The sequence below is a fragment of the Ranitomeya variabilis genome, chromosome 3, assembly GCF_051348905.1.
Source record: "Ranitomeya variabilis isolate aRanVar5 chromosome 3, aRanVar5.hap1, whole genome shotgun sequence".
In the NCBI taxonomy this organism is placed as follows: Eukaryota; Metazoa; Chordata; class Amphibia; order Anura; family Dendrobatidae; genus Ranitomeya; species Ranitomeya variabilis.
This window is the reverse complement of record NC_135234.1, coordinates 615,070,504-615,085,715: the sequence shown is the minus strand read 5'-3', so window position 1 is coordinate 615,085,715 and position 15,212 is coordinate 615,070,504. Positions and strand designations below refer to the sequence as shown.

Sequence of the window (15,212 nt, the reverse complement as noted above, 5' to 3'; positions counted from 1 at the left end):
AAGGTGCCCTCAGGCGGCACAGCATAAACCCATTCACGATGCGGCCAATTTCAGTTGTTGCATTTTCGTTTTTTCCTCCCCTTCTTAAAGCCATAACTTTTATTTTTCTGCCACACAGACACATGAAGACTTGTTTTTTGCAGGTATTACTTTTGAATGACTCCATTTATTTTACCACATAGTGTACTGGAAAATGGGGAAAAAGTTCAAAGTTGGGAGAAATTGTAGAAAATCGCAATTCTGACAGTTTTTTGATAATTGTTTTTACATTTGTTTGTGCATTTTGCGGTAAGAATGACCTCACAAATCTGATTCCGCACATCAGTACGACTATGGCAATACTAAACATGTCTAGTTTTTAGATTTTAGTGCAAAAAAAAAACAGAAAAGTTGGGGGGGGTATTGCCGAGACCAAAAAACCTTAATTTTGGCATTCTTGAATTTTTTCCTTTTATGGTGTTTACCGATCAGGTTAAAGGGAACATGTCAGCAGAATTGGGCTCAGTAACCTACATAAAGTGTCAGGTCAGCGCTGTTATACTGATTACAATGATACCTTGGTTGATATAATCAACTTGAGGTTGTTGTTTAATCTGTATTTGCAACAGTTAATGATATGCTCGTGCCCCGGGGCGGCCTGTGGGGGGGTCTTCATGTGGTGCTTTGCTTACATATTCATCTGTATGGGCTTATGACAGGTCCATGATCCCTCACTGACCTGCCCCCTATTTTACATACTGAATATAATATGTTTAAAAATAAATAAATAAAAAAATTTACATTCAGCAGGCAGACATCCGCGCTGTAGCATGATCGCATCTATAATGTCCATTCTATTATTTTATTTGGTGACAAATTTATTCAGGAAAAAAAATAAAATTCTCTTTCACAATGGCGCAGGCCACACCTGCACAGTAGCATCTATCAGATGGGGTTTTTTTGGCTTTTTTGCCAGGTTCACTAAATGCTAAAACTGACCTGATATTATGATTCTCCAGGTCATTTCAAGTTCATACGATGTCTAGGTTTGTTTTTTGTTTTTTTATCTAAGTGGTGAACAAAAATTCCAAACTTTGCTTAAAAAGAAAAAAAAAATTGCACAATTTTCCGATACCCGTAGCGTCTCCATTTTTCGTGATCTGGGGTCAGGTGAGGGATTATTTTTTGTGTGCCGAGCTAATGTTTTTAATGATACCATTTTGGTGCAGATACGATCTTTTGATCGCCTGTTATTGCATTTTAATGCAATGTCGCAGTGACCAAAAAAACGTAATTCTGGCTTTTTGACTTTTTCTCGCTACACAGTTTAGTGATCAGGTTAATCCTTATTTCTTATTGCTAGATCGGGCGATTCTGAACTCGGCGATACCAAATAGGTGTAGATTTGATTTTTTTATTGTTTTATTTTGAATGGGGCGAAAGGGGGGGTGATTTAAACTTTTATATTTTTTTTTTTATTTTTTCATATTTTTTTTAATTTTTTTTTTCTTACTTTTGCCATGCTTCAATAGCCTCCATGAGAGGCTAGAAGCTGGCATAGCCTGACCGGCTCTGCTACATAGGAGCGATGCTCAGTACTATTCCGTCCGATGGCAGAAATGGGTTAATTTCTATAACAGTGCCGACGTGACAGTCTGTAGGTTATTGAGCACAATCCTACTGACAGGTTCTCTTCAATTATTTTTATATTTGGACTTTTCTGAACGCAGCAAAATCAGGTGTGTATTTTTTGTTTATTTTTTATCATCTTTATTTTTAATGGGGCAAAATAGGCGATTTTAACTTATGGGAGGGGTTCATTTTTTTTAACACTTTTTTTTTTTTTTAACACTTTTCTCGGGACTTGAAGCTGCAATTGTCTGATCCCTTGTGCTACATACAGCAATGCTACAGCTATATATCAAAGGGGCAGCTTTGAATATGGATTTTTTACAATTATGAGTTATGCCCCCCTGGCTGAAGACTGCAAAATGAGTGGACTAACAAGAAATCTCTTTGGATTTCAATAGAGGAGAGGAGAGGGCTAAATCAAATGATTGAAGCAACTAAAGCAATGATTGAAACATTAAAAGTTCTGGTTAGACTGGCAAAATTTGAGGGAAATTTGAGAGAAAGATGTATAATGTTGAGGAAGAACAGAATCTGTATTAACAAAGTGACCAAAACTGATGAAAGATCCAGAAGTAAAGAGTATAAAAAATATATTGCTGCACTTTAGATTTTGCTTTTAGAATATAGTTATTAGAAACAAAAAATATATATATACACATTATCAAAATATATAATAAAATCAACATAATGAAAATGAATACGATAACGGAGTATTTTAAAGATGTGCATAGACAAGCTCATTCTACAGTGTTAGTAGTATATCTGCCATTCTGTAGCTGGACACTGCCTCCTGGTGTTAATTGGAAAGAATCACAATTTTCAGCAGAATTGTGCATAACATCTTATATACTATAGGGTTAATTCATCGCAATCATTTGATTATTTACTTTATGATATAAAAAAAGTGCATGCCACTATCTTGTAAAATGTGAAATGTTTAGATCTCAATAAAAATTAATACAATATACAGTGCTCAACAAAAATCAGCACAACCCAACAGCTTTGTCAGAAAACCTTTTGTTTCCTTTCAGAGACAGCATTTTCAGAGACACCATACTGTAAAATACTCCCACAAATATGGCCCAGTGATTGCAAAAAGGATGTTATTTTGCACACCCCGAAAAATAATTTTACTAATTCAAGACCATGTTGAAAAAATAAGTACACCACAATTAAAGTCTTAGGAGTAAAGTTAAAGTTTAGACTACAAAATTCTAATTAACAAAAGTCAACTGCAGGTAAGTCTAATTATTCATTAAACAAACCACTTCCCATTTCAGCAACTGCACCACATGGAAGAGAAATGTGCCAAGACCTGAGAAATAACATTTCGTTACTCTAGGAAGGTGAAGGCCACAAGAAGATCAGTAAAGCGCAACTTATCAGTTAGAATACTGTATCAAAAGCAAACCAAAAATGTAAACAGATGAAACTACATCCAGCCCGAACACGGAAGATAACCCCTAAATAGGAAGATCTTCTGATGAGAAGGCTTAGTTCACTGCAGTTAGCTAAAGTATAGCGCCAAACTGGGGTGAATTTCCCATGACAATATGGCGCACACTGCAAGAATCTGTTTCATCCAAGAAGATTCTATGTTCATGCACAAAAATGCCTGCCTACAATTTAACAAGGGCCCTTACTGAAAAATATGAAGAATACTGGGACTCTATACTCTGGAGTGATGAGACCAAGAGAAATGTTTTAGGAGCGGAGGACTTCAAAACTGTACTGTGTTGCAATGGTGAGGAGAACAAAGAAAAATGCAAAAATGCATGATGTCCACAGTGAAAAATGGTGGTGGCAGTGTCCTTATGTGGGGCTGCACGAGTGCTGCCGGTGTTGGGGAGAAGAATAGGGTGAAAGTGATTCAGTGGTCAAGTATGTCTCCCAATCAGAACCCAATCAAACCTATGGGAAATTCTGAGGATACAAGCTGAGCATCACTCTCCATCCAGCATCCAGGATTTAAAATATGTCATTCTTGAAGAACAGAAAGATACAGTGGTTGCAAAAATATTTACCCCCCCCCCCCCCCCCCCTTTGCAGTTTTCGTATTTTGCTAGCTCACAACCTGGAATTTTACTGGGGGTTTTTTTTTTTGCTTTTTTTTTAAGGGTTTACATCAGTTCATGCCTACAACTGTGAACATTTGTTTCCTTTTTATTGTGATGCAAACAACAAATAGGACAAAATAATTGAAATCTTCAGTGTGAATAACTATTCACCCTCCTAAAGTCAGTACTTTGCAGAGCCTCCTTTTGCGGCTATTACAGATGCAAGTCGCTTTGGATAAGTCTATGAGCTTTCCACATCTTGCCACTGGGATTTTTAACCATTTCTCAAGGCAAAACAGCTCCAGCTCCTTCAAGTTAGATGGTTTCCTCTGGTGAACAGCAATCTTCAAGTCTGGCCACAGATTCTCAATTGGATTAGGGTCTGGGTTTTGACTAGGCCAGTCCAAAACATTTACACATCTCACTTTAAACCACTGCAGTGTTTCTTTAGCAGTATGCTTTGGGTCATTGTCTTGTTTGAAAGTTAACCTCCGTCCCCCCAGTCTCAAATCACTGAGACAAACAGGTTTTGCTCAAGAATATCCCTTTATTTCACAAAAAAAACCATCTTCTGCTTGACTAAGACCATTTTCAATGTCCCTGTTGCCAAAAAACATCCCCACAGCATGATGCTGCCACCACCTTTCACAGTGGTGATGATGTTCTTGGAGTGATGAACAGTATTGGTTTGGTGCCAGACACAGCGTTTTACCTTGATGCCCTAAAAGTTCAATTTTGGTCTCATCTGACCACAGCACCATCTTCCATACATTTAGGGGAGTCTCCCACATATCTTTTCACAAACTCAAAACAAGCCTTACAATTTTTTGAGCAAGTAAAGGCTTCTTTCTGCCCAACCTTCCATAAAGGCCACCTCTATGGAGTATACGGCTTGGGGTACATTTCCACTGGCGAGAGACAAATCGGTCCGTAATCTGGACCGAAAAAAGGGATGTAGCGTATGCGATTGTCATGCGAGTGTCATGCGAGTGCAATGCGATTTTTAATCGCACCATCCGTTTTACATCCGTATGACATCCGTATTACTGTCCGATTTGTACGCACCGGTGTCCTTTGAAAAGCCGGCAAATCAGTGCTGTGTACAGTAAAATCACACTGACAGGTTAGAATAGAATAGATATATACACATAGAATAGGTATATATACATATATATATATATGTCAGTGAGACACCTATATATGTATATTTATATTTAATGCAGCGCAAGATAGCATTAAAGCCGCTAATTCAATTGCCGGCTTTTCATTTCTCCTTCCCAAACCCGACATGATATGAGACATGGTTTACATACAGTAAACCATCTCATATCCCCCTTTTTTTTGCATATTCCATACTACTAATTTTAGTAGTGTGTATGTGCAAACTTTCGGCGCTGTAGCTATTAAATTTAAGGGTTAAATCGCTGAAAAAATTGGCGTGGGCTCCCGCGCAATTTTCTCCACCAGAGTAGTAAAGCCAGTGACTGAGGGCAGATATTAATAGCCAGGAGAGGGTCCATGGTTATTGGCCCCCCCGTGGCTAAAAACATCTGCCCCCAGCCACCCCAGAAAAGGCACATCTGGAAGATGCGCCTATTCTGGCACTTGGCCACTCTCTTCCCACTCCCGTGTAGCGGTGGGATATGGGGTAATGAAGGGTTAATGCCACCTTGCTATTGTAAGGTGACATTAAGCCAGATTAATAATGGAGAGGCGTCAATTATGACACCTATCCATTATTAATCCAATAGTATGAAAGGGTTAAAAAAACACACACATGATTAAAAAGTATTTTAATGAAATAAGCACACAGGTTGATTTAATATTTTATTGCTCTCTCAATCCATGTGATGACCCTCGCTTGGAAAAATAATAAACCAACAATATACATACCCTCTCTGATGAACTGTTACGTCCCACGATGTAAATCCATCTGAAGGGGTTAAAATATTTTACAAGCAGGAGCCCTGCTATAATGCAGCTGTGCTCGTGCTTGTAAGCCCCGGGGAATGAAGGAAATGTAGGTCAATGACCTATAGTTACCTTCAGTCGCGGTGATGCGCCCCCTGGTGGTTGTCCTCATATGACCTGGAGCGTGGGAAAAAGTTCCCAGGCTGCAGTTCATGAGAACATCCAGCAGGGGCGCCTCACCGCGACTGAATGTAAGTATAGATCACTCTGCTTTCCTTTCAGCACCCGGGGATTACAGGCACGAGCGAGTGCCTTAGCACAGCTCCTGCCTGTAATATTAGTTAACCCCTTCAGATGGATTACCTCGTGGGACGTGACAGTTTATCGGAGGGTATGTATATTGTGTGTTTATTATTTTGCCAAGCGAGGGTGTTGCTGATGGATTGAGAGAGCAATAAATTATTAAAACAACCTGTTTGTTTCTTTCATTAAAATACTTTTTAATCGTGTGTGTGTGTGTGTGTGTGTGTGTGTGTGTGTGTGTGTGTGTGTGTGTGTGTGTGTGTGTGTGTGTGTGTGTGTGTGTGTGTGTGTGTTTTTTTTAACCCTTTCATACAATTGGATTAATAATGGATAGGTGACATAATTGACGCCTCTCCATTATTAATCTGGCTTAATGTCACCTTCCAATAGCAAGGTGGCATTAACCCTTCATTACCCCATATCCCACCGCTACAGGGAGTGGGAAGAGAGTGGCCAAGTGCCAGAATTGGCGCATCTTCCAGATGTGCCTTTTCTGGGGTGGCTGGGGGCAGATGTTTTTAGTCACGGGGGGGGGGGAGAAAATTGCGCGGGAGCCCACGCCAATTTTTTCCGCGATTTAACCCTTAAATTTAATAGCTACAGCGCCGAAATTTTGCACATACACACTACTAACATTAGTAGTGTGGAATATGCAAAAAAAAAGGGGATATGAGATGGTTTACTGTATGTAAACCATGTCTCATCCTGTCGGGTTTGGGAAGGAGAAAGAAAAAGCCGGTAATTGAATTAGCGGCTTTAATGCTATCTTGCGCTGCATTAAATATAAATATACATATATAGGTGTCTCACTGACATATATATATGTATATATACCTATTCTATGTGTATATATCTACTCTATTCTAACCTGTCAGTGTGATTTTACTGTACACCGCTGAAATTACCGGCTTTTCAAAGGACACCGGTGCGTAAAAATCGGACAGTACTCGCATGGTGCGAGTGCTGTGCGCTTTTTTTCTCGCACCCATTGACTTGCATTGGCGAGTCTCGTCCAAGAATCGCAGCAATACGCAGCTTGCTGCGATTTTTTTCTCAGTCCGATTTCGGCTGAGAAAAAAATCGCAAATGAAAAGACACCTATTGAATAACATTGGTCCGAGTGCAATCCGATTTTTTATCGGATTGCACTCGTCCGTTTTCCTCGCCAGTGGAAATGAGCCCTTATTGTGGTCGTATGGCCAGATACTTCAGTCTCTGCTTGGGAACTCTGCAGCTCCTTCAGGGTTACTTTTAGTCTCTGTGCTGCCTCTCTTATTATTGCCCTCCTTGTTTGGGCTGAGTTTTGATGGGCTCCTCTCTCTTGACAGGTTTGTTGTGGTACCATTTTCTTTCCATTTGATGATAATGGATTTGATGGTGCTCCGGGGGATCATCAGAGATTGGGATTTTTTTTTTTTCTATAACCAACACCTGTCTTGCACTTCTCAACAACTTTGTCCCTGGCTTGTTTTGAGATCTCCTTGGTCTTCATGGGGTTTGGTTAGTGGAGCCTCTTCCTTTATGGTGTTGCAGCCTCTGTGGCCTTTCAGAAAAGGTTAAGTGTGTATACTGACAGACCATGTGACACTTACAGTAGATTGCACACAGGTGGACGTTCTTTCACCAAGCATGTGACTTATGAAGGTAATGGCTTGAAACGGAAATTTTAAGGGACTTCATAGCAAAAGGGGTGAATACATACACACATGCCAATTTTTCATTAGTTGATTCCCTAAATTTAATTTATGCCTATATTTTTCTCACTTCACTAACTTAGATTGTTTAGTGCTGATGCATCACACACATACTGGATTACAAAAATATTTACACAGGTTGTAAGGTAAGAAAATAGGTAAAAAGCCAAGGTGAATACTACTGCAAACCACTGTAGATGTTACAATAAGATATCAACTTGTTCATTTCATGCTTTAAAGATTTAGTGCTGTCCTTAATCATGTAGGTCATAAAAAATAATAGAAGTAGTAGTTTTTGATGTGAGGTGCATTCATTTTTGCATCAGCTAATTTGAGTAAAACTGAACATACCGTATTTTACAGTTTTATAAGAAGCACCCCAAATTTTGAGGAGAAAAATAGGAAAAAAAAAACTTTTTTTTTTTATAAAATGGTGGTGCTTCTAACAATCCATGCATCTTATTGCTTACCGGGGATGGTGCCTGCAGTGAAGCGGGATCCCAGGGTCACTGCTGTCGGAGGCAGGAGTAGGGCGACTGGGAGAAAGGGGTGTTCAGAATTGCGAAGCTGCGGAGGTTCGGTGGTGCAGGGGCTCCGTCGACATTTTGTTAAAACCCGGAGCCCCTGTACTTCCATTGTTTCCTTTGCGGTGGACTCCGGGAAAATGGCTGCTGGGGGCAGTACATGCGCAGAGATCTCATCTCCCGAGATCTTGGTGCCGAGATCTCCATCTGTGCATGTACTGCACCCACCAGCCATTTTCCCGTAGTCCACCGCAATGTAAACCACGGAATTGCGGGGGTCCCAGGCTTTAAAAATTGTTTTTTTTAGAACCCCCCCCCCACCCACCGAACACCCACAGTGTCGCACCTGTCACACCCCCCTCATTCCAGCCTGAGGCCAGCAGCAACGCACCACTCTTGGCTCCTCCAGCAGCGACCTTGGGACCCTGTTCCACTGCTGCTGGTAAAGTATATTCTAATTATAAGACGCACCCCCATTTTCCCCCCAAATTTGGGGGGGGGGGGGGGGGGGGGGAGTGCATCTTATAATCTGAAAAATACGATATTATAACTTTCATTACATTATTAACCTTTTGAAAGCGGGAGTGCTCATGTATGCGGAGCACGGTATATGGCATGATTGCACACTACAATTACTATACTTGTAACCAGAGGAACATCAATGTATTTACTATGCGTAAGGCAGCTCGGTGGTTGGCACTGTAGCTTCATCAGCGCTGTTGTCCTGGGTTCAAATCCCACCAAGGACATTTACAAGGAGATTGTATGACTCCCCCCTGTGTTTGCATGGATTTCTTCCAGCTTCTCCAGTTTCCTACCACACCAAAGACATATTGATTGGGGCTCACATAGATTCCCTATGGGACAGTGCTGATAATGTCTGTAAAGAGCTGCGGAATAGGACGGCGCTATATAAATGAGTAAACTAAATATTGCGACTATGTTGATTGGATAATTATAATATTCTCTATAGACCATGGCAACAGGCATGGCGAGAGAAGGCGTGCGGAAGAGGGGACCTCCCCATTAGTCCGGTTTTCTTGTTAACAAGATCTTCAATAAATGCCCAGCTACCGCCCCATATCACTGCTCCCGTTTGCTTCAAACTCCTTGAGCAGCATGTCCATGCTCAAATTTCCTCCCACCTCTCATCTAACTCTCTCCTTGACAACCTCCAATCTGGCTTCCGCCCCCACCACTCCACCGAAACTGCCCTGACAAAAATTACTAATGACTTACTCACAGCCAAAGCTAACAGACAGTTCTCCATCCTCCTCCTTCTTGACCTGTCCTCTGCTTTCGACAGTCGATCACTGCCTACTGCTACAGATTCTTTCTTCCCTTGGCATCAAAGACCTTGCCCTGTCCTGGATTGACTCATACCTTTCCGACCGCACATTTAGCGTTTCCCACTCCCACACTACCTCCTCATCCCGCCCTCTCTCTGTTGGAGTCACTCAAGGCTCTGTCCTAGGGCCCCTACTTTTTTCCATCTATACGCTTGGCCTAGGGCAACTCATAAAGTCCCATGGCTTCCAGTACCACCTGTATGCGGACGACACTCAGATCTACCTCTCTGGCTCAGATGTCGCCTCTCTTCTGTCCAGAATCCCGCAGTGTCAGTCAGCCATATCCTCCTTCTTCACCTCTTGCTTCCTAAAACTCAATGTAAACAAAACCGAACTCATCATTTTTCCCCCATCTCACGTATCTCCCCTACCTGATCTATCTATTATGGTAAACGGCATCACATTCTCTCCCGCACCTGAAATCCGCTGCCTTGGGGTAACTCTCGACTCTGCCTTGTCCTTCAAACCGCACGTTCAAACTCTTGCCACCTCCTGTCGCCTCCAACTCAAAAATATTGCCAGAATCCGTCCCTTCCTCACCCCACAATCTACTAAGACTCTTGTGCATGCCCTTATCTCCTGCCTCGTCTACTGCAACACCCTCCTCTGTGGCCTCCCCGCTAACTCTCTTGCACCACTCCAGTCTGTCCTCAACTCTGCTGCCCGGCTAATCCACCTCTCTCCTCGCTACTCCCCTGCTTCTACCCTTTGCAAATCCCTCCACTGGCTTCCAATTCCCCAACGAATCCAGATCAAACTACTAACACTGATCTACAAAGCCATCCACAACCTGTCCCCTCCCTATATCTCTGAACTAATCTCCCAATACCTTCCCTCACGTAATCTCAGATCCTCCCAAGACCTCCTTCTCTCCTCTACACTTATTCGTTCCTCACACAACTGCCTCCAAGATTTCTCCCGAATATCCCCCATCCTCTGGAATTCCATGCCTCAACACGTCCGACTATCCACCACACTCGGATCCTTCAGACGGAACCTGAAAACCCATCTCTTCAAGAAAGCCTACAGCCTGCAATAACCATTCTGCCTCGCCATTGCCAGAGCAGCCGCCTCACCACCGCCAGAGCTGCTGCACCTCCGACCTTCTGTCTCTTTCCCACTATCCCATAGAATGTAAGTCCGCAAGGACAGGGTCCTCTCCCCTCTGTACCAGTCTGTCACTGTAAACTTGTTTACTGTAAACGATATTTATAACCCTGTATGTAACCCCTTTCTCATGTACAGCACCATGGAATTAATGGTGCTATATAAATATTATTATTATTATTATTATTATTATTAATAATAGGATTAAAAAATGTGAAAGATTTGGGGCAGTTCTAATTCACAAACAAACCATTTAGCGACAAGGCTTTTCAAGATAAGAAGAAAATAAACATCTGTGTGGAGGAACATGTTGAACCATGCCATACATCTGTATTCCAAAGTGCAGCGAGTCAGTGCAATATTCTTAGAAGAACTCCAGCTGCTCTGAGACGATGATGGGAGTGTATTTTTGGCTAGAGCTGCATTATTTGTGAACTTCTCTCAGGAAAGCAACAGTAAGTACTATAACAGTGGAAATTAGGGGTATTTTTAGCCTAGTAGCCAGTCCATTAGGCTCTACAGGAGGTCTTCCCGCAGTCTTATGGAAGTGGTGGAGATGTTCTATTTCCAATCACTGGGAAGATGGAGTTCAGTCTCCCTTAATTCTTAGTTTACAAAGCTCATTTTACTAGGTACACAAAATATTACACTATGACAACAAGAGGAGCATAACTCAGACCAAAGAAAACATTAATTTACCTTCGCCATGAAGTCCTCTAAGGGCTCCACAAAGATTTTGCTCTGCTGCTGAATAAACTGCTCACAAGCTGCCTTCAGGTGGCGGTCGACGTCTTTCTTCGAGTCAATGTAATGCTCCTTTATTTCTGGCGTTCCCTGAAGAGTAAACCGAACTCTTACTAGAATTCTCCACGTACAACCAATACAGAACATACTGTGCAACAGAAAAAGGAGCTGTAGGCTACCTGGAGTAAGAACTCAAGGATGGCATTATTGCTGTTCAGCCGGAAGAAGCGTGGCACCGTCTTTGGGTGAAGAATTTTGAATGCAGCATCTAGAAATTGTCAACATAAAAATGAATGACCAAATGTGCATGGGAAAGTAGAAACTAGACATGAAGTTGAGCAGATCATAAGATTAATAAGTAACAACACTTTCAGGTGGCTTTTCAGAATAAGCAGTCATGTGTGTTCATAAGGAGTAACACCATTTCTAGCAATTATTATATGACTAGTTTCCTGCATTTTTGGCAGTTTTTCCCTCAGCATTAGAAGCCTCAGTTCTACATTTTTGTCATACTACTTGAATCTACTTCCTTCAATGGAGTCTATTAACAGGCTTTTGCTATGCAACCAAGAGCAGCAAGATGTAGGGTCTGAGACCCGGATTCCAATGATGCGTCTCTTGCATCTCTGTTTCAGTTTGAGTTGTCTGTTTGTTCTTTTCTATCTTGCTGCTTCTCCTACTGCTTTCTCACTAAATGATTAACCTACTGCCTGTAGGTGGAGTGTATACTGCAGGGGAGGAGCTAACTATTTTTATGTGCATAGTGTCAGCAGCATACACCCATCGTTCCTCTGTCCCCCAATGAAGCGATAGAGAAAAGCAGTGAGCAGTCTCAAGACCTTTGCAACCTTATTGTTGCAAAACATTCTAATAGCATTGGTTACAGAATAATTTCAAAACTACGGAAGGCTCCAGTGTGTTTGAGCCAAAATCCAGAAGTGGAAAGACAATACTTTTACCATAAACTAAATAGCAAAGCCACTAAAGACTCAAGGTCTACAAAAATTCAATTTTCAACAGCAGAAAAAAAAAAAGTCAGCAACACTTACCTGCCCAGATCTTGGAACAAATGCACTGCAAGGTGCAGCCAGCCCATAAAGCAAGATGTTAGCAACACAGGTGCAAAATATCAGATCAACAGCCACTCCCCACAAACCCACTCCTGGAGGGGGTGACTGCCCAGTATACAAGTGCACAATAAAGGCCCACATAGGGCGTTGTTCACACAATGGTACTGCATTGTGTCTGGTTCACAGCCTATTAGTCAGGACCGAAAAGTAAGGGCGTGACTAATAGGCTGTGAACCAGACACTATGCAGTACCATTGTGTGAACAACGCCCTATGTGGGCCTTTATTGTGCACTTGTATACTGGGCAGTCACCCCCTCCTGGAGTGGGTATGTGGGGAGTGGCTGTTGATCTGGTATTTTGCACCTGTGTTGCTAACATCTTGCTTTATGGGCTGGCTGCACCCTGCAGTGCATTTGTTCCAAGATCTGGGCAGGTAAGTTGCTGCTTTTTTTCTTCTTCTGCTATTGAAAACTTTTACCATAAACCAGGCATGATCAAAGGCTCCCCGCAAGATTTCAGACAGAGGAGTGAAAAAAATTATCAGAAGAGTGGACCAAGAGCCAGGGACCAGCTGGGAGAGCTACAGAAAGACCTGGTATCAGCAGGTACAATTGTTTCAAAGAAAATAATATGTAATGCACTCAACCGTCAAGCCTGTATGCATGCTCACCACGCAAGACTCCACTGCTGAACAAAAAGCATATTCAATCGGGTTTACAATTTGCTCAAAAACATTTAGACAAACCTGTGAAATACTAGGAGAATATGGTCTGCTCAGGTTAGACCAAAATGTAACTCTCTGGATGACATAATACACACGATGTTTGGAGGTCAAAAGGCACTGCATATCATCACCGAAAACACCATATACAGTTGTGCTCAAACGTTTACACACCCCGGCAGAATTTTTGCTTTCTTGGCCTTTTTTCAGAGAATATGAATGATAACACCAAACCTTTTTCTCCACTCATGGTTACTGGTTGGGTGAAGCCATTTATTGTCAAACTACTGTGTTTTCTCTTTTTAAATAGAGGTGGTGTTGAAGAATGGGCCAAAAATCACACCTGAGCAATGCATGTGACTATTTTCTCCATACAGAAGGCGTCCTAAAGCTGCCATCATCAATAATGGCTTCTGTACGAAATATTAAATTTTACCAAGCGTGATCAATACTTTCTCCCTGTGTCATTTCTCATTATTACACATAACTTAAAGCTGCAAATATAGTGTTAATCTGCAGGTTAATAGCATTCTCAACTTGTGCGACGCCAGCACTTAGTAAATTAACTTTACTCCTCCCAGCAGCATTAGGGTTTCAGCCACCGCTCAGTGTATAGAGCGTGAGCGCGATGTCATCAAACCACCAGCACTAACAGCCAGCTCTAATGCGGTCAGTCACTGCGGAGAGGAGCAGTTACATATGTGTCTCATCATTTTGTGCACATAAATTAGGAAACTGCTGACAGCATGACAAGCTCAACCAAAAAAAACACAAAGATGTTTTTATGACTGTTTTGATAGATATTCAAACTTCTGGTGTTTAGATAAAAACCGTGTCAAAATATTAACTTGTAGCCTTTTTCACCAATAGGGTTAATTTCCCCAAGATCAGTTTTGGGGGTGTTTTTTTCAGATGCAAAAGAACACATCACATGTTAGTTCCAACAAAGTATCAGATTTATATAAATATAAAATTTGTCCCCCAATTATTGTAGAAACTAACCAATTTTAAAATTCTCAACATGTCAATATCCTTATAGCAATTATGTGTTATATTTGAGATAAGACTTTAATGTTTTAACTGGAAAGCCTACAGCCTGCAATAACCATTGTGCCGCCTCACCACCACCCGAGCTGCCGCACCCCTAACTTTCTGTCTCTTACCCATTATCCCGTAGAATGCGAGTCCGCAAGGACAGGGTCCTCTCCCCTCTACCAGTCGGTCATTAGTTTACTGTAAACGATATCTGTAACTCTGTACGTAACCCCTTTCTCATGTACAGCACCATGGAATAAATTAACTATTACTACTACCACCACCACCACCACTACCACTACTAGAAAATCCACAGATGATGAATGAAAGTGTGTTTGTATTGCATATCCACAGCAGAAACACAGTAAAAATGCATGTAATCCACTTGTGACTCTCAAAGTTAAAAGTGACTGTCAGCACAGAATGACTTTTCAAATTAAGTCCTGCCGCTTGGTGCTTCATGGCAGGTCCAATCATTCATATACACCTCCCCACCTGCTTGTTTTCCCTCTTTCTCCACACCTCCCTCTTTTATTGACAGCTCTGGCTTCATAGAGCCAGAAAAGGGTGGAGAGAGGGGAAGTCAAGAAGGTTGGAAGGTGTATATAAATGTTTGGCCCCGCACACGAAGTACCAAGTGCCTGTACTTTGTTTAAGGCACACGTTCAGGATTTTTCGCGGTTTTTTTCGCTATAAAAACACGATAAAACCGCGAAAAAATCACATACATTAAGCATCCTATTATTAGAATGCAATCCGCAAATTTTGTGCACATGTGTTTTTTTCCACAGCGTAATCGCATTCCGGAAAAAAAAAAAACACAGCATGTTCATTCTGTGTGTGGAATCGCAGGGATTCCGCACACATAGGAATGCATCGATCTGCTTACTTTACGCATGGGGCTATGCCCACCATGCAGGAAGTAAGCAGATCATGTGCGGTTGGTACCCAGGGTGGAGGAGAGGAGACCAGGCCCTGGGAACCATATAATTGTTTAAAAAAAAAAAAAAAAAAGAATTTAAATTAAAAAATTGTGATATTCTCACCTTCCGGCATCCCCAGCAGTCTTCCCGCTCCTCGCGATG

General features: G+C 41.7%; 1 protein-coding gene across 1 annotated transcript in view; it reads right to left on the bottom strand.

Annotated features, from left to right (window-relative positions):
- The window catches only part of COG3 (component of oligomeric golgi complex 3), a 117,101-nt gene that overhangs the window by 11,668 nt on the left and 90,221 nt on the right, over positions 1–15,212 (bottom strand). Inside the window, exons 18-19 of the mRNA XM_077297364.1 lie at positions 11,480–11,568; positions 11,256–11,390 (exon numbers count right to left, since the gene is read on the bottom strand). Coding sequence (XP_077153479.1) covers positions 11,256–11,390; positions 11,480–11,568 — 224 coding nt within the window. The remainder of the gene's footprint in view (positions 1–11,255; positions 11,391–11,479; positions 11,569–15,212) is intronic.